At 45.8% G+C, this 26,723-nt stretch overlaps 2 protein-coding genes across 40 annotated transcripts in view; one reads left to right on the top strand and one right to left on the bottom strand.

Moving 5' to 3' along the window:
* Nucleotides 1-324: 324 nt before the first annotated feature.
* Nucleotides 325-26,688, bottom strand: Aldh5a1 (aldehyde dehydrogenase 5 family, member A1). Its single transcript, NM_022851.1, is given in 10 exon segments — nucleotides 325-4,377; nucleotides 5,185-5,243; nucleotides 6,486-6,655; nucleotides 7,910-8,068; nucleotides 10,441-10,584; nucleotides 11,589-11,732; nucleotides 15,789-15,905; nucleotides 17,310-17,480; nucleotides 18,834-18,917; nucleotides 26,355-26,688. Coding segments are annotated over 10 exon segments (1,572 nt in total). The 5' UTR covers nucleotides 26,673-26,688; the 3' UTR covers nucleotides 325-4,171.
* Gpld1 (glycosylphosphatidylinositol specific phospholipase D1) overlaps nucleotides 26,362-26,723 on the top strand; it is a 48,104-nt gene continuing 47,742 nt past the window's right edge. For 35 of the 39 annotated variants that reach the window (XM_087590121.1, XM_087590111.1, XM_087590085.1 and 32 more), the window contains exon 1: nucleotides 26,362-26,707. The gene's annotated coding sequence lies outside the window, so the exon portion shown is untranslated. The remainder of the gene's footprint in view (nucleotides 26,708-26,723) is intronic. The other 4 variants (XM_087590115.1, XM_087590123.1, XM_087590120.1 and 1 more) reach the window with 1 other exon arrangement.

Below are 26,723 nucleotides of genomic sequence, written 5' to 3'. Positions count from 1 at the left end.
TTATTCTCTGTAAAATAAAAGACTGGGAAAAGTGACTGTGAAGTGTATAGACTGGAGAGAGCTAGGATAAACCCTTAGGCAGCTGCACACCCCAGACAAGCAAATACACAGTTCTGGACCACAGTGGTGTTGCTGAAGGGTGAGAGCTAATATCTTAGCTCCCAGCACGAGGTTCTCACTGATCTGGGGACTCATTGGTGAGGAAGTACAATTTTACATCCACATTGATCTAACACTATCCAGTTAAAACTCAAACGATTTTTTAAAAAAAAGGCCATCATCAATGATCTGTAGAAAAAGGTTAAAAGCAACACAGCTACTCACTTTCACACAGGAATAAGAAATCCTGTTAAACATTTATTGAGATTCAACTCTGTTGATCACACAATGTCAAACACTAGAAAAACGAAGCAATACATGTTGATAGAGCAAAATATATTTCTCAACAACTCATGAAATTTGTCTCACAAAGTATGGCATAGAACAGTCACAGTATTAAGTATTCAAGTAAAGTTGTGTGTTAAAATAGGTGCACAGGGGTAATAAACACTGGGATCTGGCCTTCAGAGAGGACAACCCATGGGACCCCATTTGAAGGTTGTTACATCACAGAATAGGCTTGCTTACATTGTGCGTCTGATCTTTATTCTCCTACACCCCTCCCCCCCAGTCCTGAAGAACAAAGATAGAGAAAGAAGAATCACTTGCTACGAGGCCCTGCTTCAAGGTCCCTCAGATGGAAAAACAGACGAACTCTGGTACTTCAGTGAGCCCCACTACCTGGGAGACATGACTATCAGGCTTATGTCATTTGAGTTGATAATTACTGCCAAGAAGTCCTGCTAACCAATGCCCAGAAAATGTGCAGTTTTCACAGAGGGTGTTTAATAGGATAAAATGATGACTCATAAACACGGGGGTGGGGTGGGGTGGGGGCCGGGAGAAGGCCAGTGTCTCCGGCTTGATCTAGGTGAGGGGCTGTAAACCTTTTTTTTAGCAGCTTTGCAGTTAATCCTTTAGGCTCTGCAGGCCATACTGTCACACCACAGCCACTCAGGCACAGGGCACTGTGGCTGTGGTCATCCACAGGTTTCATGAAATAACAGTTGTCACCCACCCCAATCCATTTGAATAGATTAAAAAAAAAACAAACTAAAGTCCCAAGTTAGACAAAATCAGGTGGCAGGTCAGATCTGACTCACAGGTTGTGGGTCATTAGCCCTTGTCCTTGCATGCCTGTATAGACAGCTTCAAAACTCCCATCTGTCACATATCTTAAGGAACAGCAACAGAGATTCACCAGCAAACACTCCTTAGTTAGGTGTGGTAGTTCCAGTACAGGAAGTAGGGGCAGGAGAGTTCCAAGGTGAGCCCCAACTACATGAGACCCAGACTCAAAAACCCCTAAAAATAATAAATCTACTTAGTTGACTTGGTGACAACATGCCTATAGTTATAGATATTTGGCGAACTAAGGATCATTTGAGCCCAGAATTTAAGGCCAACAGGAGATCGTGTTTAAAAACAATATAAAATCCCAATGTTCACTCTTTGGTGATGATTAATTCCATGGTCTCCAGTGTGCTAAGTATATACTTCACCACCAATAGCCCCCCACCTTGTTTTAATTACAGAAATTGATTACACTTATTGTAACAAATGTATGGGCCGGCGATCTACCCAGTGAATCAAACATGCACACACAAAAAGTACAAACTTGCCACACAGTCCGGGAACCCACTGGTTGACACAGTTTAAAGTATATTTGAAAGGAATTCACATCTCAGTGGGTGTATTCATTTTCTACAAAATAACCAGCAGAACATTTTGTATTTTTAATTTAAAAAAAAAGATGGCACAATTATTAAGAAATTAGAAATGTCGGGCTGTCAAGAAGGCTCATTTTCAGAAAAATGCTTATTTTCAGAAAAATGCTTATTTTCAGAAAAATGCTTATTTTCAGAGGGCCAGGGGTCGATTCCCAGAACCCACAAGGCGGCTTACAATCATCTGTAACTCTATTTCTAGGTGTTCTGATGCCCCTTTCTGGCCTCTTGAGGGCACCAGCATACATGTGGTGCACAGATATACATGTAGGCAAAACACCCACGTCCATAAAAAAATTAAAATTTAAATTAGAAAATGTAATAGAAACCGACTATACACACTATACAAAAGAATGGCATAAACAGACTATGAGCATCCTGAGTTGTGACCCTTGCCACTTGGGCGGGGTCCCTAGGAGGCAGATTTCTACTTTCTTCTTGTGCACAGAGATTTTAAGAATCATGACTTCCTCATTCAACATTCCCAGTGGCATGGGGCTTAGTGTTTAGGAACCACTGCAGCTAGTGCTACTGTCATTCCCGTTGATGTGTTACAGAGCATCCACAGAGTGTGCCAGTGGGCTCTCTGCACAGAGAGGGGGAGGGAGCAGGGAGCTTCATCGTTGCCTGTTGGGAATAAATAGCTTCTAGGTAGATGGGAGGCATGCCTACAAGAACATAGGCTCTCCCTCACTTAAACTGTTTCAAAGCAAGACCAACACCAGTTGCAGGGAATTTTGGGGTGTGTGTGTGTGTGGTGAATGCTCTGATGCATTTGTGGAGGTCAGAGGTCAACACTGTCATGTTGGTTCTCTGTCTTTCTGTAGGTTCCAGGGATAGAACTCAGGTCTCAGGTCACCAGGCTTGTCCAGCAAAGCCTTACCCAAGTTATCTTGCAGGTCCCTGTGTGGTGCTTTGTTTTTGAATCATGAACCATAAACGCTTTACTTAGGGCAAAGGTGCCTGAGATTCATGGCTTCAGCTCTCTTCCACAGCAGACTGGCCATGGTGGGAATAACTTTTTTCATAGCAGTAAAGTGTATTTGCTCTTCTGCAAGTTTAGCAGCAGCCACACCCAGATACAGAAAACCTGGGTCAGACTTAGGCAGGTGAGCAACTAGGTGCCTGGTTTCTTTCCTCCACGAAGTCACCTCCTGAGCTCAAGGAGGGGCAGGGTGGTCATCGAAAATGGTTCCTGTACTTGAGCTGCATTTCCACCATTTTGTAAAGCAATTTTTTCTTCCAGGCCCACACTGTCCTTTAAGCCAAGCATGAATCTCTGTAAGTGGGACCATGGTGCCCTAAAGAGCATGCCCAAGACAGCAGGCGGCAGTTGAGACTCTCCACTGGCCTGGCCAGCAATGCAGGCCTGTCTCCCCAGCTACGTAGGCTACTGAGACCAAGCAGCTCAAGGCCAGCCAGTGCAACTTATCAAGACTCTGTCTCAAAAATTAAAAGGAAAGAAAGAAAAAAAGCTAGGGATAGTTCGGTGGTAGAACACATGCTGGTATGACAAGGCCATGGATCCAACACCAAGCACTGGAAAAGACACAAAAGCCATGTTGTCTGTCCTACCAACCCGACTCTGCTGATTTTTGCCCCCAGTTTGGGTTGATTTTCTAAGAGGAACAAAATTAAACATGAGCTGTAAGTTTAGGGCAATAGAGACTTCCTTTACCCAGCTGTAGGAGAGCATGCCTGTGACCCTAACCCTTCGGAGGCTGAAACAGGAGACCTGTGAGTCTGAAGCCAGGTAGGCTACTTAGCAAGACCCTGTCGGATAAAGTCAAACCAAACCAGGATGAACCAAAGAAAGCAAAAACAAAACAAAAAACCCAAAATAACCCTGCTCCCAGTAATAAACAGCAGCCCAGAAACAAGGAGAAACACCCCTTCATTCCATATAGTGCAGGCAATCTGTGAGGTTTAGAAAGAAGTCTTAGGAAACCAAAGCCTTTGCCAACCAACGCCCCCACCTCCATCCCCACCCCAACCCCCGGACAGGCAGCCAGCTGTTCCTCAAAGCTGACAGGCCTGGGCGGACCCACTGCCCACACAGTGACTACACTTCGTGAGGTGCCAGAGGGCATGTGAACACTCACACTGTACTTTGTCTGGAGGCAGTGGGGTTGTGCTGGGGTCTCAGCACTGGCTGGGACCCACAGCCACAGGTATATGGTGTCCATTGGTCCCTAGTTAGATAAGGGAAGGGTTAGGGTGTACATCTAAGACAGGACCGGCTGAATTTTTAAAAATTCATAACTCTGATAACCTACTTGTTCATTGTAAAAAAATGGATGGAATGTCCCTATGGATCTAGGTAATTTATTAAAGAAGTGAGAACCCTACAAGCCTCCATAACACACATATTTGACCTCTAGATATTCGTCAATGCCATACTTGGACCCTTCTCGCCCAAGGCCCGACTGTTTCACCCCACCAAAAGGGCACTCCACTGAAGAGATCAGTCCTTCGTTCACGCCAACCATGCCCACCTCCAGCTGCTCCGCCACTCTCCAGATCTGGGCTGGGTCTTGAGAGTAAAAGTAACCTAGCAGGGGGACAAAGGGACACAGGCAGCTTGAGGAATTCTCCTGAGAGTCACATGTGCCTCCTCTGAGGATGCCTGGTCACATGGGCCTGGGGTTCTCCTGCTTTCGGGTAAAACCCCAGGTTGATTTTAACCACATTTTCGTCCTAAGAACCTTGGGCATTGTGTTGGGCTTCTGTTTCTCTCTTGCTGGGGTTCTCCCCATCCCACTGGGACTTTTTTTTCTTTTTTTCGGAGCTGGGGACCGAACCCAGGGCCTTGCGCTTCCTAGGCAAGGGCTCTACCACTGAGCTAAATCCCCAACCCCCCACTGGGACTTTGTAAGCATGAGCTTCAGTGCTCACTTCCTGCTCTGCAATCCATCCTCCTGTAGAGGACGAGATGCTTCTTTAAACCTTGCAGTAAGTTCTAGTTGTCTATAAAATAAGCCTACATTTCTCCGTGGGCCATCAGTCCTGCCCCAGTGTGGCTAAGTCAGCATTTTTCAGCTTACTCCCTACTGTAATTCATAGCCATTCTCTTTAAACCAAGTGTTCACATTACTTAAGTTTGCACCTCAAAAAACTCAAGTTTGTTAGGTAAGGTGGTGCAGGCCCTTAATTCCAATACTTTGAAGACAGATGCAGGTAGATCTTTTGTGAATTCAAGGCCAGTTTGGTCTATAGAGAGAGTTTCGGGTAACCAGAGTTACATAGAGGCCATGTCTCGAAAACAAAAGGAAACTAAAACTTAAGAGTAACGCTTAAAGGGCGGAGCCTGGCATTTACTTGCGTCATGACTGTGGTGGCCACCAGTCAGAAAACCTACCTGCCAATCCAACATCAGCTGCATTTGCGATGGCGACAGCCTCTTCCTCTTTATCGAACCTGCCAGAGGTACAGTAAGTCATAAGCAAGATCTATGAGGTGACGGCTAGAGAAAACCAGCTTTATTTTCTCCTGATTCATTTCCTAAATAACGAGAAGAAGGGAATCAGAGCTGCAAAGTGACCCAGGGGGAGAATAGAGGAGTGGAGTAAGTGCAGACGGTGACTCAGCCTTCCCCAAGACCTGGTAAATCAACGTGCCCACCTTTGCTAAGAGAAAGGGGAAAGTGGACCAACCTGGCAGAGTCACTGTCAAACAAAGTCCTTTAAGAATAGAATGCTGGGTGCTGGAGTGCGGCATCATTGGGTAAGAGCACTTGTTGCTCTTGCAGAGAGGACTTGGTTTGACTCCTAGTGACCACATGGTGGCTCACAACTCTTAACTCCAGTCCCAGCAGAACTGACAATCCTTGTCTGAGCCCTTCCAGGTTCTGGATCCAAGTAGAAAATGCAATGTTTTTCAGATCACCGATCTAAGAATTGTAAGGCAAATGACTATTTTGTTAAGGTGGGATAAAAGATTATACAAGGTTGCCGTTCATTTCCTATAGACTGCTAGGATAGAGCCCTTGAGGGTATTAGAAAAATATTCTTAGAAAATGGTGGGGAAAAGTAACTTTAGAAGCATCAAGAAATCTAAATGAGGGAGTTTGATGAATTTTGTGCTTGATTTTTGGTATGGTGTATGCCTATGGGGGGTGGGGCTAAAGCGAGTAAGCTGAAAGTTCAAAGCCAGCCTGGATTACAGAGGGAGACCTTGTTTCAGACAGACACACACTCACCCAAACCTAAAAACAACAGTAGCCACCCTCCATGGCACCCAACAAAGACAAAACAGAAACACCAACTGGAGCTAGGGCTGGGGAGATCTGGCTCTGTCGGTAAAGGCTGAGTTCCATTCCCCGGAACCCGTGTGAAAACTCAGTTGTGGTGGCATGTGCTTGTGACCCCACGTCTAACCAGTCTACTCTTCCCCGGGGATCCGTGGGTTTCAGTGAGAGACCTTGTCTCAAAGTTTAAGGTGGACAGCTCCCAAGTAATAACACCCGGGGCTGACCCATCTGTGCATCTGAACACACAAAATCAAGCCCCAAATGTCACAAACTCACTCTGGTATGCAAATCTAAATCTGACAGCAGCTGCTCAGCCTTCCTACCCAGCCTTTGAAACGACACAGGAACTTCTCTTAGGCTAGCTTTTCCTTTCCAATCTTCTCTGTCCTTCCACTGCTGGAGGAACGTACTTGATGACTGGCGCCAGCGGCCCAAAGGTCTCCTCGGTGATGCAGAGCATGTCCCTGGTGACGTTGCTGAGCAGGGTGGGTTCGAAGAAATTCCCTCCGCTCTGGTGTCGCTTCCCGCCTGTCACAACCGTGGCCCCTTTGGCAACTGCGTCATTCACATGCTTCTCTACCTGAGAGATGAGAAGAAAGTCTCTAGGGAAAGCTGGATAGGGGCATTTCCCAAATTGTACAATCTCCTAAAATGTTAAACAGCAAAAAACAGTCAAAATTCAATTCCTGGGACCCACATGGTGGAAGGGAGAGGACCGACTCAGGCAGCCTTCGTTTCTCTGCTCACCCATGGCAGGTGATCTGCCTCAGAAACATGTTCTTAGCTTATTTCATTACTGAATAAACATCATACAGTATTTGATACAAACCGAGATGGCCCAGCAGGCTGCATCCCTTGCCTATATGGTGTGTGTGTGTGTGTGTGTGTGTGTGTGTGTGTGTGTGTGTGTGTGTAGTCTACATATGGTATAGCCTAGTGCTCCAAGGGCAACAATGAATAAAACAACCCGGGATCGAATGGTGCTTAAGAGAAAGCTAACAATCCAAAGGCATTATGGGAAATCTGAGGTGATGGCTCGGTGGTAAGAGCACCGAGTGTTCTTGCAGAGGACTCGAGTTTTGGTTCCCAGCACCCATGTTGAGCAGCTTATACCTGCTTGTCTGTCACTCTAGCAAAACCTCTGAGAACTCTTAACCTCTGAGTCACCCTGTCGGTCCCCTCACTTACTGACTCTTAAAAAGAGTTTTTAAAAAAATTAAAACAAAACATGGAACCTGTGCGATACAAAAGCGGAGTGGGGGTGACTTGGGAGGGAAAAGGGATCCACCAGCAGAGAGTAGTCAGGGAGTAAGGACGAAATCTGACGGAATACATGCATGGAAGCACCATGACAGAATGCTTGATTTCAACGAAAAATTAAAACCAGAGCTAGTGAGATGGCCAGCGGGGAGGCGTGCTTGCTGCCGATGCAGAGAACCTGAGTCCTGAGTTCTGTCCCTGTGCTGTGGCACACGTGTCCTCCTCCCCATACCCACACTCAGATACACTAAGTAAACAAACGGAGTTAAAAATCACAGCTAAGGCCAGACACTAGTGTGACGGGGAGAAATCCCACCCTGCCAGTACTCGACTGTGATGCTCGACAAACAATTCCTTTCTAAAAGTAGCTTCCCTCAGCCACCCCTAACCTGTGATTAGGAAGCCTGCAACACTATGTGCATCTTCTGGGTGCCTTGGTTAGAATTCTTCTGGAAGAACGCCACGAAAAAAAGAGCTATCATCACTAGAAACAGAAAACACAGGGAGGCAGGAAACCTAAGGAGCTCAGTCTCGGGTTCTCAGGTGGAGCATGCAGATAATAAACCCAGCTCACCTTTTCTACAGCTTTCTCATTAATTAATGGCCCTTGAGTTGTTCCTTCCTCAAATCCGTTACCTACACGCAGGCTTTTCTTCATCGCTTCTGCAAACTTCGTTACAAAGGAATCGTGGATACCCCGTTGTACCAAGAATCTGTTTGAGCAAACGCAAGTCTAGACAGACAACAAAACAAACCCACAGTTAGTTTTCCAGAAGTGGCTGATCTAGGAGATGTAAGACAGCCCTTCCCGAGGTGGTTCTCATCCCTTCCATGTTCTTCCAGGTGGGCTTGGGCCTCAGGGATAAAAGCACTGAGTGCTCATAGCGCTCCAGCTCTTCCCTTACTGCACAGCATAATAGCTGTGTGGAAAAAACAAAACCAAACAACTACAAAACCAGAAATCCAACATGCTATTACAAAGCAGAGGTGGTAGAAGAGCAGAGGTGGTAGCGCTCCTGAGGAGTAGGGGTGCAGCTGAAGCAGCAGCAGAGAGTAGAGCTCGGAGGAATGAGGTCAAAAAATAACGCACAGCCTCCATCCCAGTTCAAGGTTGAACCTGTAATTGCAAAAGTGCCCACGTTCACAACTGCCTGGAACTCCAGGTCTAGAGGACCCAATGCCCTCTTTTGGACACACTTATGCATATAATTAACAATAAAAATAAGGACTAGAAATAGAATTCTGTGGTAGATCGTTTGTCGGGCATATATGGGCCATGGGTCGTCTTCCCAATTCTGGCAAAAAACAAAAAACCCCAATTAGGAAGGCGTCCGGAAAGATGGCTCAGAGGTTAAGAGTATTTGCAGGGAACCAGGCTCAGTACTTGGCACTCTCATGGAAGCTCATAACAGTTCCAGAGGCTCAGATGGCCCCTTTCAGCCTCTGAGGGCATTGGGCACACATTGTGTACATACGAGTATGCAGGAAAATACTCACACTTTTAAAACAAAAAATATTTTTTGAAAGCTCAAGACCATCTTCCACGTCAGGTTAAATTACTGAGACTCTTGCTTATTTTATATCCAGTTAAAGCTTACATTTTAAAATGATAAAATATAACCCTACCATAGAAAATGTAGTTATTATTGATAATTTTTCTTACTGTTTTCCTCGTAGAAATAAGCATATGTATAATTGTGCCCTATGAGGTTTTAGTGGCTTAACAGTTCAAAGCCATAGTTTTGTAGTAGAACTCTGCTGATATTTTGTGTTTGCTTAAAAATTTTTTAGTTCTGCAACCAAAAAAACAACAGGCCACTTAGGTTTTATGAAAAGGTAAAACTGACAACCGAAAGTCAAAACAAAGAAGCAAAGTAATATAGAATAGCATCACCACTTCCCTTTCTTGTATGATGTTTTGAGGGTGTTTATCTCGGGCAACATTTAAGAAGCTCACTGGGCTGCACATGCAGCATAACTTCTAGCTCCAGGAGGGATGAGTTTCCCCTACCAGTCTGTGCTACATAGCAAATTCAGTGCCAGGCTGGGCTACAAGGGGAGCTCCTGTCTTCAAAAACAAAGCCAATGATTTTCTGTTTGTAGATTGTACTCTTAAGACATAGGTCATAAGAATACACCTTAAGCAGTAGCAGTGGCTTGGGCAACAGCAGGAAAATAGGGTCCAAAGGACCCTTGACTCATAGTACCAGGTCACTAAATCTTTTTGCTCTCAGTTCCTAGGTTTATATCAGAAGTCTTGAAGTTGCTGTCAGATCTGACATCTAGGGTTTCTAGGAAAGTGTCAGCTCATTCTGTCCCTCAGGACAATTGCACATGCTGCTTTGTGTTCCCTGCATCTGTGTCAGCTTTGGTTTTTCCAAGGTTTTCCTGCCTTCTTTCCTAGACAGTGGGGGACCTCAGGCTTTAGCTGTTGACCATGTGTTTTCTAACTGATGACTGCATTGGATCAGTAAGGACCAGGAAGGAAAAAACATGAGAAGATGATTCAAGAGGTGGGAGAAAGAAGTGAGGAAGGATTATTTCATTAGAAGACAAGGAGCTGGAGAGATGGCTCAGTGGGTAAAAAAGGTACTATGTAACATTTAAACTTGAGTTCATATCCTTGGTACCTACATACAAAGCCAGGTGTGGCTGCTCTTGCTTTAAGTCCCAGCACAGGTGGGAATAGAAAGATAAGAGTATCACCAGGGCTTGCTGGCCTATCTTGATCCGGGTTCTGTGGGAGACTCTGTCTCAGGGGAGTAAGGTAGAGAGTGACAGAGGACACCAGGCATCCTCCTCTGGCTTCTGCACATACTGGAAAGGGTCATGGGCCTACATGCATATGCATTGACACACATACACCACACATATACATAAATAAAGACATCTGCAATTCTGGAAACTCTTTAAAGCAACAGAACTCTTACTTCTCTTTGGACTATTCAAGCCTAACTCGCGCCTGAGAGAAAGTACTCAGTAAACACTTGCTACGAAACAAGTGAGTGGATAAACAAAGGAACCAGGGAGAGAAGAAAACTGTGGTTCTTGTAAAACACGTACACATACCCTCACTCCAGTACTAAAACATTCTGCATGGCTCACCTGCCCAGCATTCCTAAATTTAGATGCCATTGCTCCTGCGACAGCCTGGTCCACGTTGGCACTGTCAAAGACAATGAATGGGGCGAGGCCACCCAGCTCCATGGAGACACGCTTCACAGAATTTGCTGCATGATGCAGCAGGATCTGCAGGGGGTGGGGCAGGCAGTAGGAGGAAAACAGTGTAAGCATCCAAATCAATGGCCACAGTGTTACTGATTGCGTAGAAAGTGCCTTCCTCCAATGGCTGAGATGTCCAAAGACTGGTGACAAGTTCTAGCTGAGTGTGGGCATTCATTAGGTGGTGGGGTCTAGCTCAGCAAGGAGGTCATAGGGAAATGTGTTTGCAGGATGTGTCTGATCCTGGACTTTTTCCCTGTCTCTCTCTGTTTCCTGGCCACCGGTGTCTCCCACCATGATACTTCTGCCTTGTTACAGGAATAAAGCAAGGCAGCCAAGTGACTGTGGATGGGAACTTCCTATACCAGGGGCCAAAGCCTCCTCAAACATCCCTTCCTCTTTAAGTTATTTTTCTCATGTATTTTGCAACAGTAGAAAACTAATATATAAGGCAGCTAAACCTCTGTTTTACAAAATTACCCAAGGTACACACAGGGTCACCTTACTTTAGATATCATTTTGTATAAGAAAAAGGAGACATGAGAATATATTGTTTTTAATATATTTATATTTATTCTCTGAGAAGTTCGTACATGTCTACAATGCATTCTGGATAATACAGATTCTTATTTTGTTAGCTTTGATTTAAAAAAAGAAAAAACCCACTAGGAAGGTAGTAGGGAAGTAAAAGCAGTTGTGTACAGAAGGGGAGGAAGGACTCAGTGACATTGTGAGCTGGGGCAATGTCTAAGATGAATAATGTCACACTGTCTTGAGTTTGAAACTATACCATCAACTCAACAATCACATGACAGGCCAGGCGTGATGGTATATTTCTTTAATCCCAGCACTTGGGAGGCAGAGACAAGTGGATCTTTGTGAGTTCAAGACCAGTCTGGTCTACATAGCAAGTTCCTGGTCAGGCTATGTAGACTTTGTCTCCAATGAACTTAAAACCATAAAATAGAAACTTCACACCCGATCGATAGAAAGCACTAGCATAACGCCTGTTTGCCTCTGACATCACATACCTTTCCCGTTGCCGTTGAGCCAGTAAAGGAGATTTTGGACACGAGGGGATCAGTACACAGCACCTCTCCCACTTCCTTGGCCTTGGTTCTAGAGCAGGGAATGACATTATAGACACCTGGAGGGATTCCTGCCTGGTTTGCAAGCTTTAAAGAGAAATAGAAAACACACTGTCACAAGGCAGAGCCTGAAGTAAACATGTGTAATGCAGGGCACACTGTGAAGCCTAAGGTTGCCTTGGGCCACCATAAAAACATACAGAAGAGAACCGGACCTGGTAGTGCATCCTGTAACTCCAACTCTTACGAGATACAGGCAGGACGATTGCAAGCTCAAGGTCACCTTCGATGACATAGTGAGTTCAAGGCAGCCTGGGCTATAGGAGACCCTATGCCTCCCAAATATATATTATGAGCTGAATAAACAGCTCAGTGCCTATAAGCATGTATGACTCTTTCAGAGAACCCGAGTTTAGTTCCCACCACCCATAGCTTACTACTCTTCAGCTCCAGGATATCCTATATTCTTTTCTGGTTTGGGTTTGGTCATGGGTGGAGACACGTATGCAATCACGCAAGCATGCACGCATGTGCATGCGCCACATTTAAAAAATATATTAATATCAGCACCATTAAAAAACCATATATATATGCATGTATATGTGTGACTATGTGTGTATACATCTATACATACACATAAGTGCTAAAGATTAAACCCACAGTCTCACTTTGCTAAGCACACACTCTATGATTGAGCTACACTCCTACGCCCTAAATAAATACACCCACAAATAGTGTCTTAGGTAAGAGTTTTAGCGCCACCTTCTGTTCAGTCCACCAACAGACCTGGGTTCTTCAAGAAGATTGTGAGGCAAATCTCCAGCGTGGTTTGGGGAAATGATGTTTAGGAAAAAACTCACAAAGCTGCTCACTAGTTCCTGTGGGTCAGAGTTGAGGAAAGGGAGGCATAGACAGGAGGAACTCAGCAGAAGTGAGGATCTATGGGAGGGAAGAGCCATTGACCCCAGCCACCTGACCTGGGGACCAGGCCTTTCCATGGCAGAGTTCTGGGTCAGGTCTGTCCTGAATTTGTTGTATTTCTGACCCAGATATCGATTTGCAGCCCTCATTAGCCTCAAACTTGTGGCCATCCTCCTGCTTCAGCCTCCCCAGTACTGATATTCCTGGAGTAGTTAGTAAGGTTTTTACTCACTAACCCAAGTCAGCAATGCGAATCCAAATGTCAGGACATTATTTATGAGAAGATCAAGTTTCTCCACAGCCACAAACTATGAGTGGATGGAAGCCTGTGGGATAAGACCTGTGTGAGGAGGGAGACCAAAGGACGGTACTGGAAAGACCCAAGGGAAGCCACCTGGTACTCATAGGACCTGGGACACAGGCAGGCCACCTTTAAAAATGCAGATGCAACCTGTCAGAATAATTAGAGAGAATACAACAAAAAATTGAGAGAAAAAAATCAGAAATGACAACTAAGCTACAAGAACATGAGAGAGAAAAAGTCCCACATAAAACTTTGTGTTGGTTGCTTTCTGTCAGATGTTACCACCGGAAGTAGAGAGGGTGGGAGCCAATGGGAGTCAGGGTCTGGCAGGAGGCCTTCTGCTGGTTTGTTTAGTTTGTGATAGGATCTTCCTGGGTAGCCAGGCTGACACAGATCCTTCTGCCTCAGCCTCCCAAGAGAAGGCTTCAAGCGTGGTGGCTTAGCCCCTGTCTTTAGATCATTAGACTTGTTCCCTGTGATGATTAATCACATTGCTGATGTACAGGATAGCCTAGGAGACATGCGACTGAACACAGAAAACACTGTGGGCTGGAGTCAGCAGACCAATAAAAAGAAGAAAAGGAGGAGGAAGCCTGCTGAGACCTGGCATTCACTTTATTTTGCCTCCTGACTGAAGACCTAATTCAACTGTCATCTCAGGCTCCCGTCGACATGACTCCTGGGCCTCAGTGAACTGCATCGCCTAAAATCACAAGCCTCCTTCCTTGCTTCTGTCAGGCATTTGTCACAGCAAGAAGAAGAGTAGTTCAGAGGCCTCCAAAGGGCATTGTAGAACCAAGCGTCTCCTCGTTCTTTTGCTTCCCGGCTGTGAGGTGGACAGTTAGCCTTGCCTTGCCACACTTCTCTTACTGTGATGCTTTACCATAGGCACAAAGGTGCAGGATCATAGCCTGGGACTTCCAAAACCTATGAATAGAGTAGACCCTTTCTCTTCATAAGCTATTAAGTCAGGCACTTCACTATAGTCACAGGAAGCTGGTCAACACAAAGGTTCAAGAACAAAACACATCAGCCAAGGACTAGTAGTGTGCAAAGCACAGCTCCTTACAGAACTACGTCTGGACAAGGAGGGAGTTAAAGAGAATAGAGCAGGCACATATTGGTTGTAGCCCTGGGCATATAGACCTGGAACTATTTTCTTACCATCATTAGAAATTGTTTCTGTGGGGCTAGGAATTGAATCCAGGACCTCACGCATACTAAGCAAAAACTCTCCCACTGGGTTATCTCTCCAGCTCTAGGTTTTACTTATTGTTTTGAGATATGGCCACTACCAGTTGTTTTCCTCATTGTGATTAAATCTCAACAAGAAGCAGTTTGAGGAAGACAGATTTATCTTGGCTACAGGTTAAGCTGGGATGCAGTCCGTCATGTCACAGAATCAAGCGGGTCAGAGGGTAACACTGTGTCCACAGAAACAGAGCAGCAGACAAGAAGTGGGGCCATGCTAGAAAACCCCGAGGAAACCCCACATCCCCTGACACATTTTCTCCAGAGAGTCCTACTGCCTAAAGGCCCCACAACCTTCTAAAGGGGAACTCTTTACATTCAAATAACCACAGAGTCACTCTCAGTTGCCTAGGTGGGCCTTGAACTTTGAGATATCTTACTTCAGCCTCCTTAATGGCTGGGGTACAAGGCTTGCCAGCCTTGGTAGTGTGCAAACCACAGCTCCTTACATAACTACATCTGGACAAGTAATTTCATGGACAAGACACGAAGAGGGCTGGCAAGGCACTCAGTGGGTAAAGCACCTGCTATGCAAGCCTGGAGTTCTGAGTCAGAGCCCACATAAAGGTGGAAGGAGAGGACTGACTCCCTCCATGAAGTTATCCTGTCACCTCCACAGGAGTGCTGTCGGACACATGTCATTCCTGCTCAATGTGTACACACACAACAATAATTAATAGTTTAAAAAGACATGAAGAGGGCTGGGGATTTAGCTCAGTGGTAGAGCGCTTACCTAGGAAGCGCAAGGCCCTGGGTTCGGTCCCCAGCTCCGAAAAAAAAAAAAAGACATGAAGAAGCAAGTCGTGAACATGACTGGGGGAGAATGTTCCAGAAGAAAATGTTTGCCTAATATCTGAGTTGAGGGTGAGGTTAGAAGGTATAAGGGGTGGCAGGGGCCAGAGTGGATCAAACAGAAGAATGAGGTTCCTGAAGACAAGTCAGAGGATGCTGGAGTATGGGAAGTGGTGTAGACCCTTGAAGGCTACTGCAGTAATGTGTTTTACTGAGTGACACATGAAGCCATCTGAGAGCTTTAAGCAGAAAACTAAAACGATCTGACTGACTATAGATTGAACCAGGATCAGACATAGTGAATAAGAAAGCTTGGGGCGGGAGAGATGACTCAGTGATTCAGTGCGCTGGCCGCTTTTCCTGAGCATCCATTTCAGATGGCTCATGACCACCTGTAACTCCAGCTCCACGGGAGCTGACACCATCTTTGGGACTCTGCAGGTCCTGGAGGAACATAGCATACACTTACACAGAACACAGAACATAAACAAAAACACATCTGATAAAGTTTGAGAGAGAGCTCTTACATGTGAGAAACACCCACACTTTTCATGCAATGGACAATGATGATGCGTCAACAGCACTTTTAGGGTCACTTCAAAATGTGACCAACGGTACCTGAAAATCTCCCCTCCTTTTTTTCTACCAAATCTATCTGTCTGTCTGTCTGTCTATCTATCTATCTATCTATCTATCTATCTATCTATCTATCTATCTATCTATCTATCTATCTATCGGAAAGCTGCTGGTGGACTGAGACAGATGCTCTGTGCACAGCAGGAGACACATGCAGAGAAGGAAATTCCAAAAATGTTTCTTCCTGCCCTGAGAAGCATCCACTTGGGCATCTGGTTGGTTTTGTTTGGAGAACTCACCTGAGCCAGGGCCAGGGCAGAATAGGGTGTATCTTCAGCAGGTTTTACCACCACAGTGCAGCCAGCTGCCAGGGCAGCCCCCACTTTCCGGGTGATCATGGCACTGGGAAAATTCCACTGGAGGAACAAAGAAAGGATGTGAGCGTGGGGAGTGCCTCAGGATCCAAGACAAGGCAGGGCAGAGAGCCAGTCACCATTCCATTGCCCAACTGACTGGCAAACCTGTTTGCTCATATGCAGGCGAGTTCTCAGATCACCTGACCCTGACCAGCTTGAGGGACTCAGGAGGTCAAAGTTCACAGAAGCAGGCCACAGTCTGACACAGTACAAAACTGTCTAGACCAATGTGTTCTTTGAGAGCCATATTTTGTAGGATGCACAGTTTTTGTTACAATTCTGCACCTCTATAGTTGCCTCATGACGACTACCTCATACATAGACCCCTAATAAAACTTTATTGATAAACACATGGACTGAGCTGGATTTGGCCCGAGGCTCTTAAGTAAAATAGGTGATGTATGTGGCTTTGAAAATGGCTGATTTACTTACTTTTACACACATATTTATAGGGAACAGACACCTACAAATCTGTAATAATTTCATTTATTTATATGTATGTGTGTAAGAACACACACACACACACACACACACACACACACACACACACACCTGCAGTTACTCTGAGTCATCTGATATACATACTGGAGACCAAACTTGGATCCTGTGGAAGAGCAGCCAGTGCTGTTAACCGCTGAGCCATCTCTCTAGCCCCACTGTAAATTTTATGTTAACGAAATTCATATAGTGCATATTCTGCCTCGTTTATTGTTCTAAACCCTTTGGAATTCCAATGAACTAAGCCCTATGATATCCCAATGAGCTCACTGTTAGTATCGTGTCCACTTACATATTTGGGAAAACTGAGATATCACAGGTAAATCACATGCTCAAAAAGAGTGAGCTCTAGGTGAGCTTCACCGGTCCAGGTCTCTAGATGGCACCAAGCTCCTCCAGGAAGGGCTGGTAAGAGGAGCCTGATGCCCACCAGGATACTGCAAACCCATCTGGGCCCAGATGGCGTCTTAATTCATTGCCCTTGGACCTCTAGAACCCAGCCCTGCACCTACCCTCAGAGGCACAAAGGTTCTGCTATCGATGATAATCACAAAGGAAACACAATTCTTTAATAATGGTACAAATAAAAAAAGTAAATGTCCCCTTTGAAGTCTATTAAAAAATGACAAAATTTCAAAGGTGTTTTCAGAGGAGCTAGGTCATGCCAGGTCAGAAAAGTCTCTGCAGCTCACCCTGTCTTTGAAGGCATCAGAAAACATGTTCTTCCACTTATGTCCCTACACCCGATGCTGTCACAAAGAATGTGGAAACACAGCTCTACATCCAGGAAAGAAATCAGGAAACCAAGGGCATGTGACAAAGCTGACAGGATGGACACACCTGTTCACCAGGAAAAAGACTGCTTTCTGATCCCACCCCGGGGATCGTGCTGGCCTCGCTACATACCGGTGTGATGATGGACGCCACACCAACGGGCTGCTTGAGGACCAGTCCTCGCTTATCTTTGGCAGAGGTATAGATGATGTCTCCATAAACACGGCGAGCTTCCTCTGAGAACCACTCCAGGAAAAACGCTGAATACAGGATCTCTCCCTGGGCCTCTTTCAGTGGCTTTCCCTAAACCAAATCAGAAAATGTAATGCCATTAACAGTGTGGTCTGTGTTTCTGAGTCATTCAAAGCTGTGAGAAGAAGAGAGAATGCTCCCAGCTGCAAAGCACAGGGGTGGCTGAAAAATGACTAACTTTGGTGCGAGTCTTAGCGGTTGGAATGATGGAACCACCAGAACGTGCTCACAGCTTAGGGGCAGAGTCTAAGGCTTCCCGAATATTAAGTCATGGTGTGAAATCTATTATTCTGCGAATGAACTAATGGTACAAATTTAAAAATAATGAGAGAATAAAAACAGGCTAATAGAAGAAAATAGTTACTTGTGCTGACGTTAACTGCACAAGAGCAAGCCAGTCCAAGTTCCAGCACCAGGGAACACAGCTCCCATGGCTAGCTGAGAAGATGTAAGCAGTTGATGGCTGCTGGTGTGTGTGTGTGTGTGTGTGTGTGTGTGTGTGTGTGTGTGTGTGTGTGTCTGTGTGTGTTTAACTTTTATATGAAGGGGTGACCACTGCACGTTGTCCACGCGGTAGTGGGAGGCCTCACCCCCATGACTAACATTAGCTGGACTAAGGCCATTAAAATGAAGAGGACATGGAGTTAGGAGGGGACATCCTGAAGAGGTTCAAGGGGAGTTGGACTCAAGGAGGAGACTAAATAGACTACATATATGATATTCTCCACAAATAAATAAGAAATATTATAGCTTGAAAAAGAAAAAAGCTGCCTCAGTGGTTAAGAGCACTGGCTACTCTTCCTGAGTTTGATTCCCAGCACCCGTATGGTGGCTCACAACCATCTATAACTCTACATCAATGCCCTTTTCTGGCCTCCACTGGCATTGTGCTCACATATGTATATACATACATAATATATATGTACATGTGAATAAATTATAGCATAAATACTTTTTAAAAACTAGAATGATTTTTAAAAACATCAGTCTTCATGTAGTGCCAAACAAACCTATTGCCCAAATCCTTGTTCTTGTTATTTCATGTGTCTCTGTGGGGCTACTGACGTCAGAGGCATTGGGCTCCCCAGAGCTGGAGTTATAGGTAGTTTTGGGGAACTGAACTTGGGTCCTCTGCAAGAGTAGTGTATGATCTCAACTGCTGAGCCATGTCTCCAGCCCCCCAAATCTATTTTTTGCAAATTAGTATCAAATGTACTAGAGCACAGAAATTTTGTTTTAGCAAGTGTGTTTTCTGAGCACCATGATGACTTGGTCCCTCATCATCAAAGGACCACATGTTAAGCCACAGGACACCAGTTGAGGGAAGCCAGGTGCTTTCCCACGCTCTGGTCTAGCCACTCCAGGACCCATCCTCCTGGCAGCAAGCCAGGATCTTGAACTTACACTCTCAGCTGTTATGATCTTGGCAAGCTCGTCCTTGTTTTGTATCATTAAGTCGTACCATTTACGGAGCAATGAGCTCCTCTCCTGGAAAAGAAATGAGGCAGAGAAGCAATGAACTGGAAAGGGCAGGAAAGATGGCCCGGCACCCTTTCCCTACTAAGCACCAGCTGTGTGTCTAGTCTCATACTTGGAGGAAGAATAGTTCACCTCAAGTATCAACTTCACCAGGCTGGGGAATGACCTAGTAGCTAGTAAACATTTTCGGTTGGTCTGTGGGTGATTTCCCCAGAAGAGCAGCATCTGTCAGAGTCAGATACTGAGGAAAGGGGATAAATTGGAGCAGGGTATAATAATACATATTTTGAAGAAGCCACCATGAAGCCAAGGGGAAGCTGAGGCAGGAGGATTGCCTTAGCCCAGAAGTTTGAGGCAAGCCTGTATCAATTCAGTGGTAGATATATTCCTGAATTTCTGATTGTCCTGTGCTGGGGTTATTGCTGTGTGCCATGAGCCCAGTTTGTGGGGAGCTGAGGATTGAACCCAGGGATTCATACATGCTTGACAAACTCTCTACCAAGAAAGCCACATTCCTAGTTCAAGAAGAATCGACTTATGCTCATCTGCCTGAGCAGCCATGCAATGGAATAGCAAAGCTAGCAGTATTGCATTCCTCCCAAGAGTCTTTACGTTCATTATTCCACTTGTGAACAGAGAGCTGGTGGGCACACACTGGAGAACGTCCCTTTTCTAACAAGCTGCATCTTCTCACATCTCAAATATTTTGCCGAGGATAAATCTTCAGGAACAGATAGGTGTCAACACTGCCTTGAAAGTACGTACGTTACTATCCCGCGGGATTTTACCTGTTCTCGTTCCATAAAGCACCAAGTGTTCTTCCACCCAGATGAGAGAGAGAACATATTAAAATCCAGGAGGCCTGGCTCTGAGAGGTGAATGTGAATCTGCAGTGAGGCCTGGAGATGTGGTTCAGTTGGTAAACTGCTTCCCTGGCACATGTGAAGGCCTGGGTCCCATCCTTAACTCAGCATCCGTCTAGCATGGTGGAACATGACTAACCCCAGGACCTGAGAGGTGTAGGCAGGAAGATCAGAAGTTCAAGGGCATCATGGACTCCATACCGAGTTTGATGCCAGCCTGGGCTACATATGATCCTGTCTTAGGGCAAAGGTGACAATGGCCTGCTATGTGCTGTGAACAGGGTACCAAGTTTAGTCAGAAAAAAAATTGAGAGGATGTAAAATAGCAGAACTATAGAAATAAAAGGAGTCTGGGCTGGATTAATAGTTCAACGAATAAAAGCAAATATTGTCCTTGAAAAGGACCCAAGCTCGGTTTCCAGCTACCTTATCAGGTAGCTCACGACTGCTTGCAATTCTATCTGAGGCCTCTGTGGGCACTGGCACTCACACACAGGCACGCCTACATGCATGCAAACAAGCACATACACACAGACACACTACATATAACTAAAAATAAACTTTTTAAAAGTAAGATTCTGTCTTTAGGTAGAAAGTTCAATACCCAGGTTGGATTTGCATAAGCCAAGGGAAGACATGGATAGTCCTCATATGCAAAGCCTGTGGCATGACAGAGGATAGAGGATAGAGGATAGAGGACGGTGTCTACCTCAAACAGGTAACCCCCAGGCTCTTTGAGTGCTGCCTTATTTGGGGACAGGGTTTGATAGAAGCAGCAAAATAAAATGAGGTCATTAAGGTTCATCCTCATCTAATATTAACGGTTCATTCTAAAAACAAGATGTGACCGAATGTAGCTCCGTGTCTTTAATTCCAGCACTTGAGTGGTAGAGGCAGGTGGATCTCTGTGAGTCTGAAGTCAGCTGATCTACATGGTGTGTTCCAGGACAGTTAGGAATACATAATGGGGGGGGGGGTAAGAGGTGTGTGTGTGTGTGTGTGTGTGTGTGTGTGTGTGTGTGTATTTGGGTACAGATATCAAAACACATCCAGAAACAAGACAAGACAAAACAAACAAACAAAACAACACCCAAAGAGATACAGGGAAAGAGCCATCTATAAACTATGTAGAAAGGTCTGGAATAAACCCTGCTCTCAGTCTTCAGAAGAAGCTGCTGCTGGAATACTTTGATTTTAGACATTAGACTTTAAACTCCAAGAGAGGACATTTCTGTTTGTTAAGCTCCCTGTTGGCAGCATCTTGTTATAGCAGTTTGTACAGACAAATACCTCTGTTTATGATGAAATTCTATCATAATTTCCCATTGGTAGTCAACAATAGCCTAAAGTAAAAGTTCTCCTAATATGAGTAATGGCCGGAAAAGCCGAGCTCAGCAACACGGTAGAAAGTCAAGAACTTCTCACAGCGTGGGACTCTTGTTGCTGTGGCCCAGCATCAAGAGGGAGACCCCACTGCACATGGTTAGTCCAAGAAAGGGTCAAAAGTCTCAATTCCAGGAATACCTCCCGTTGAATATGCACTGTGTTCAAGCCACCATAAAGTGGGAAAACCCTAACTTGGCTAACTTGAAGGTATCCTGTCCCCTTAACTATGGGGCTGTGTGGACGTGCAAAACTCAAACAGGGTCTCAGAAAGGAAGAAGAGTGGACAGTAACATGTGGCTCCCATCCCAACTCCTATGCTAGAGCATCCCCCATCTCTGTCTCTTCATCTACAGCGTGATTCACATGTATGCCTCGTAGGATCTTCAAAAGACTAAACAGGTCCCTTAGGAAAGCACCAGGAATAGTACTTAGCCTTCAGTTATCCACAGCCTTATTCTCTGACCTTGTGACTGCTACTTAGATGCCAAAAGGGGCTTTGCTAATATGTTCATTGATTGAGAAGCAAAGACTATTCTGTATTTCCAAGTGGGCCCAATGCAATCACGAGAGTGACTGTAACAGGACAGAGTCAGATCTGATACAACCAGAAAACCAAGAGTCAGAGGGACGAAAGCCCTGGAAAAGACAGCAAACAAATTAACCCCTAGAACTTCTGGGAGGAACAAAACTTTGGAAACTCAAGCTGTGCGTGGTAGCTCATGCCTTGGATCCCAGCACTTGGGAAGAAGAGGCAGGCTGAACAGTATGAGTTCAAGGCCAGGCTCGTCTACATAGTGAGTTCCAGTTTAGGCAGGATTACACAGAGAAACCCTGTCTTGAAAAAAAAAGTTGCACTTATAGGTGACACTATCAATATCAAACACCTTTTAAATTGGGGGTGGGGAGTAAATTTATAAATGTTACATAATATTTTTTCTCTTGCCTACTTATCAAATGTGGTGGTTTACCTGAAAATGTTCTTGATGCCTGGGAATTTGTGGGCAAACCTGAACATTGCCAGTATACATGATTTATGAAAGTAAATAATAATCTCAGGTTACTGCCTGGGCCTATTTCTGGTTCTGCTCTCTGTTTCCTGGTCTAGTCAGCCACACATCACCATGCCTTTTCCACCATAATAACCCAAACCCCCCTGGTGAGCTGGACTCAAATCTTCCCCCCGTAAGTTGCTTTTGTCAGGTATTTGTCTAACTAACATGCATCCTGTAGCTTGTAAGGTGGGAAAAGGTCATAAATACATGAAAGGCAAGCTGTAAGGCTGGTGAAGAGGTGTATGAACCAGTTCTGCTACTTCAGAGAAAGGGGAGTAATGGGAGGTTGAGTGACTGAAGTTAGACATGAGCTACACATAGACTGGCGGTGGGAGGTGAGCGGGCTTAGGGAAGGGAAGGGAGTTTATACTCAGGGAGAGAGACAGGCAGTACAGACTCAGAGGGAAAAGGAAGGTGAGCCTTTGTGCCCCACTGTTTCCTTCAGGGAATCAATGGCACTTCTCCCTCAGTAATGTTCCGGCACCCAGGGAAGGAAGATCCCCTAAGAAGCCCCAGGCCTTTATAATCTTGGAGCCGAAACATGTTCCTGTATTAGTGTGGAGGCCATGGCTGCATGACAGAATCATGTTGCCAAGTTCAGAGAGGCCCCACAGGTAGTTGGTTGCCAAACTACCAACATGTCTAGAGAAGTTCCCTGAACGCCTGCACTGCTCTCTGTTTCCTGGTCAGTGTTGCTGGTTCCTTTTCAATCACCACTAATTTCTCAGCTCCTGCTGACCAGGACTAATTGTCTCAGCAAAGCAAGTTTCACTTCAGTAGCTCTTAATTCAAAATACCACAGGAATGGCTTTGGTAGAGTCTTTAAGGGACTTTTAAACTTCCCTCTGGAATTTCACAGCCTCCATCATCTGCATTGCTCTTAACATTAGCTTCCAACCTCCTCTAGGACAGCACTCTGAGCTCGAGCATTCAACAGCTTTTCCTGTCGAGAGTCCTCCCCAAAACACACAGGCAGGTCTGTCACAGCGATGCCTGTATCTGGTACCAATTTCTGTCTTAGGGTTTCTATTGCTGTGCTAAAACACCATGACCAAAAGCTACTTGGGGAAGAAAAGTATTTTCTTTTATCCTATACTTCTGCATCATAGTCAGTCATCAGTGGAAATTAAGACAAGAACTGGAGGCAGGAACCTGGAGGCAGGAACTGATGCAGGGGCCACGGGGGAGAGCTGCTGACTAGCTTGCTCCTCATGGCTTGCTCAGCCTGCTCTCTTATATACCCAAGGGCTACCTGCTCAGGGGTGGCATCACCCACAATGGGCTGGAGCATTTCATATCAGTCAAGATAATCTCCTACAGGTCTTCCTATAGGCCAATCATTTTATTAGGATTCTTCTCAGGTGACCGTACTTGTGTGAAGTTGACAAAACAATCCGGCCAGCACACATGCCCGGCACTGTCCAGCACTATGAGAGCTATGGAAGTGAAGCTTCTAGATCAGTACCAGCTTGGTGCCTCTTTGTCCCATCACTCAAACATTCGGTATCCTCAGCAGTAGCATCTTAGCATCAAGTTCTGAGGTAACTAATAGCACTGGCATTAGCCTTTAATAGCACTACAGACCTCTTCTTCTTCTTCTTTTAAAGTCACATGGAAACTTACCTTCTACTATACAAGCTTCCATAGATAGATAGGTTTAAAATAAGTTACTCTCTAACAGGATAGTAATGCCTTACTAAGCACCACAGGCTAACAAATAAAGAACCGGGTGACAGCAATGGGTAACGTCTTTTGGAGTTGCTAGCCACGGAGGTCCCATAGACCTCCAAACTGTATAGGCTAATATTGATCGTGGATTCCCACCAGCTAAATCCACAGGAAGAACAAAATTATTTTCTTTATAAAGTTAGCATGCCTCAAGAATTTCCTTAACTAACAAAAACAAAGAAGCAGCAATAACAAAAACAAGCACAGGCTGGTTCTTTGGCCACAGCCCTCTTACAGCCCCTTTTAGAATTCCTATTACCATTATCAAAATATACTGAGAAGTTCCTGGATGGCCCACAGGTCCTGAATGAAGCAGCCCCTTCCTCCCCATGACAGCTCTCTGCATCTCTTCCTAGTTCTTGGCCCACTCTGGACCACAAGGGCCTCCTTTCTGTTCTGGAAGCTGAGTAGTCATGTTCCTGAGTTGCTTAGGATCTCCCCTTACCTCTCTTCATCCTTATACCTTATATCCTCAGAAAGGCCAACCCCGATGTTTTATAGGAGAAAATGTGTCCCCTGCTAGAGTGAGATGTTGAAGTCTTGACCCACCCCATCAGAGCCTCAGAATGAGATAGTCTTTAAAGAAGTGATTAAGTGCAGCTAGGCCTTCAGTCAACAGCTGTCCCTAGAAGAAGGTGATGGTGACAGAACCACACAGACCATCTAGAGAAAAAGAGTAATGTCTACAAGTTCAGGAGAAAGGCCTCAGAAGAAACCAGGCCTGCCACCATCTTGGTCTCTGCAGTAGGGTTTCTACTGCTTCAACAAAACACCAAGGTCAAAAAGCAAGTTGGTGAAGAAAGAGTTTATTTGGCTTACACGTCCCCAACACTGTTTATCATGGAAGGAAGCCAACACAGGAACGTAAGCAGGGCAGAAACCTGGAGGCAAGAGCCGATGCAGAGGGCATGAAGTGGTGCTTACTGGCTTGCTACCCAATGGCTTGCTCAGCCTGCTTTATTATAGAACCCAGGGCAACTGAATAAGGTGGTGCCACCCACAATGGTCTGGGCCCTTCTCCACTGATAACTAATTAAGAAAATGTCTTATAGCATCCCTGTAGTCCAATTTTTTTTGGTTCTTTTTTTTTTCGGAGCTGGGGACCGAACCCAGGGCCTTGTGCTTCCTAGGTAAGCGCTCTACCACTGAGCTAAATCCCCAGCCCCTCCCTGTAGTCCAATCTTATGGAGGCTCCCTCCTTTCTGATGACTTTAGCCTACCTCAAGTTCACATAGGACTTAGCCAGAACAGCCTCTGACTTCTGGCCTGGGGAGTTGCAGGAAGACACAATTCTATCACTTTAAGCAGCTCAAATGGCCATCTTGCCCTTTCCTCTCACCTCTGACCTCTGGGCCTGCATCTGTCTTTTGCCCCCACATCATTCATCAGCTCCAGCACTCTGCCTTGCTGTTTACTGCTTGTAGTTCAGATCTCCAAAACAACACATGAGCTCTACAAGGAGCTGGAATTTTCTTAAAATTCATTTATTTTTATTTCACGCTTATGAACGTTTGCCTGCATGTATGTCTGTGCACCTTCGGCAATCCCCTGGAACTGGAGTTACAGACTCTTGGGAGTTGCTTCAAGAGAGCTGAAAACTGAACCCAGAAACTATGCAAGAGCGGCAAGTACATCTTAAAGACCGAGCCATTCTCCAGCCTCCCCAACCTTTTTCCTGCACTCTGTACTTCATCACGCAGGGTGGATCGAGGTTAAGACTCTGGGGCTTGTACCCACATCACAAAGCAGCAGCTATCTTCTGAGGGTTATGAAAGATAAAGAAGCTATGATTTCACGGGGTTGGTTGCAGGGGTACTATCATAAATAAAGGGGAAGAATTTTCATAAAATAATTTTCTGTCCTTACCATCTATCCTCGATTGCCCAGCCATCTCTGTTACCCATACAGACCTAAAATCAGAGAATGCCCCTCGACTTTTCCCTCCTCTCAACAAAGCTCACATGCCCTTTCTCAGTGTCCTTGACACAACTACACATACAGCCCCAACATGCAACCCATATGTACAGACATAGCCCCTATATACAGCCAGCTTTCACATATAGCTCTCTTTCTTTTCCTCCTTCTACACAGTGCGCGCGGGCACGGGCTCTCTCTCTCTCTCTCTCTCTCTCTGTCTCTCTCTCTCTCTCTCTCTCTCTCTCTCTCTCTCTCTCTTTCTCTCTCTCTCTCTCTCTGACAGGATGGTTGACAGCTCACTTTATGTACCCCTGAGAAAGCAGGGGATCTGATACTGTGCTGGGTCCCATGCTACAAACTTATTTATATCTTTTTTGTTGTTTGCTCTGTCTTTCGGTATTGTGTACCCTGAGGAACTGGGATGGCGGTGGCACGGGTTAGTTTCACTATGTGGATCTCTGCCTCCCCCTAGGCCTGGATCCTGCACCTGACGCGCTCACCTTGACCGAGATCTCTTTCCAGCTGCTGAAGGCATCGTAGGCGGCGCGCACAGCAGCGCGGGCCTCCGGTACCCCGCAGTCGGCCACGGTGCCCAGCTTGGCGCCGCTGGCCGGGTCATACACAGGGAAGGTGGCAGGGGTTGGAAGCCAGCGGCCGCCCACAAAGCTGTCCCCGCGGAGCAGGTCGGCGTGGAGGTCAGCCGGGCCGCCGACGTAGCTGCGCCGCTGGGCCCCTGCGGGCTCCCGGAGGAGTCGGCCCGGAGGCCGCAGCGCGGGACGCGCGGCGCAGAAGTTCCGCAGCAGAAAGCAGGTCGCCATGGCCCGGCAGCAGCGGCGACACTGGCAAGGGACAGGCAAGCGAGCTGCGGG

The sequence above is a fragment of the Rattus norvegicus genome, chromosome 17, assembly GCF_021556685.1.
Source record: "Rattus norvegicus strain SHRSP/BbbUtx chromosome 17, alternate assembly SHRSP_T2T, whole genome shotgun sequence".
In the NCBI taxonomy this organism is placed as follows: Eukaryota; Metazoa; Chordata; class Mammalia; order Rodentia; family Muridae; genus Rattus; species Rattus norvegicus.
Note: the sequence above shows the minus strand (reverse complement) of the source record. Positions and strands in the feature narration are given on the sequence as shown.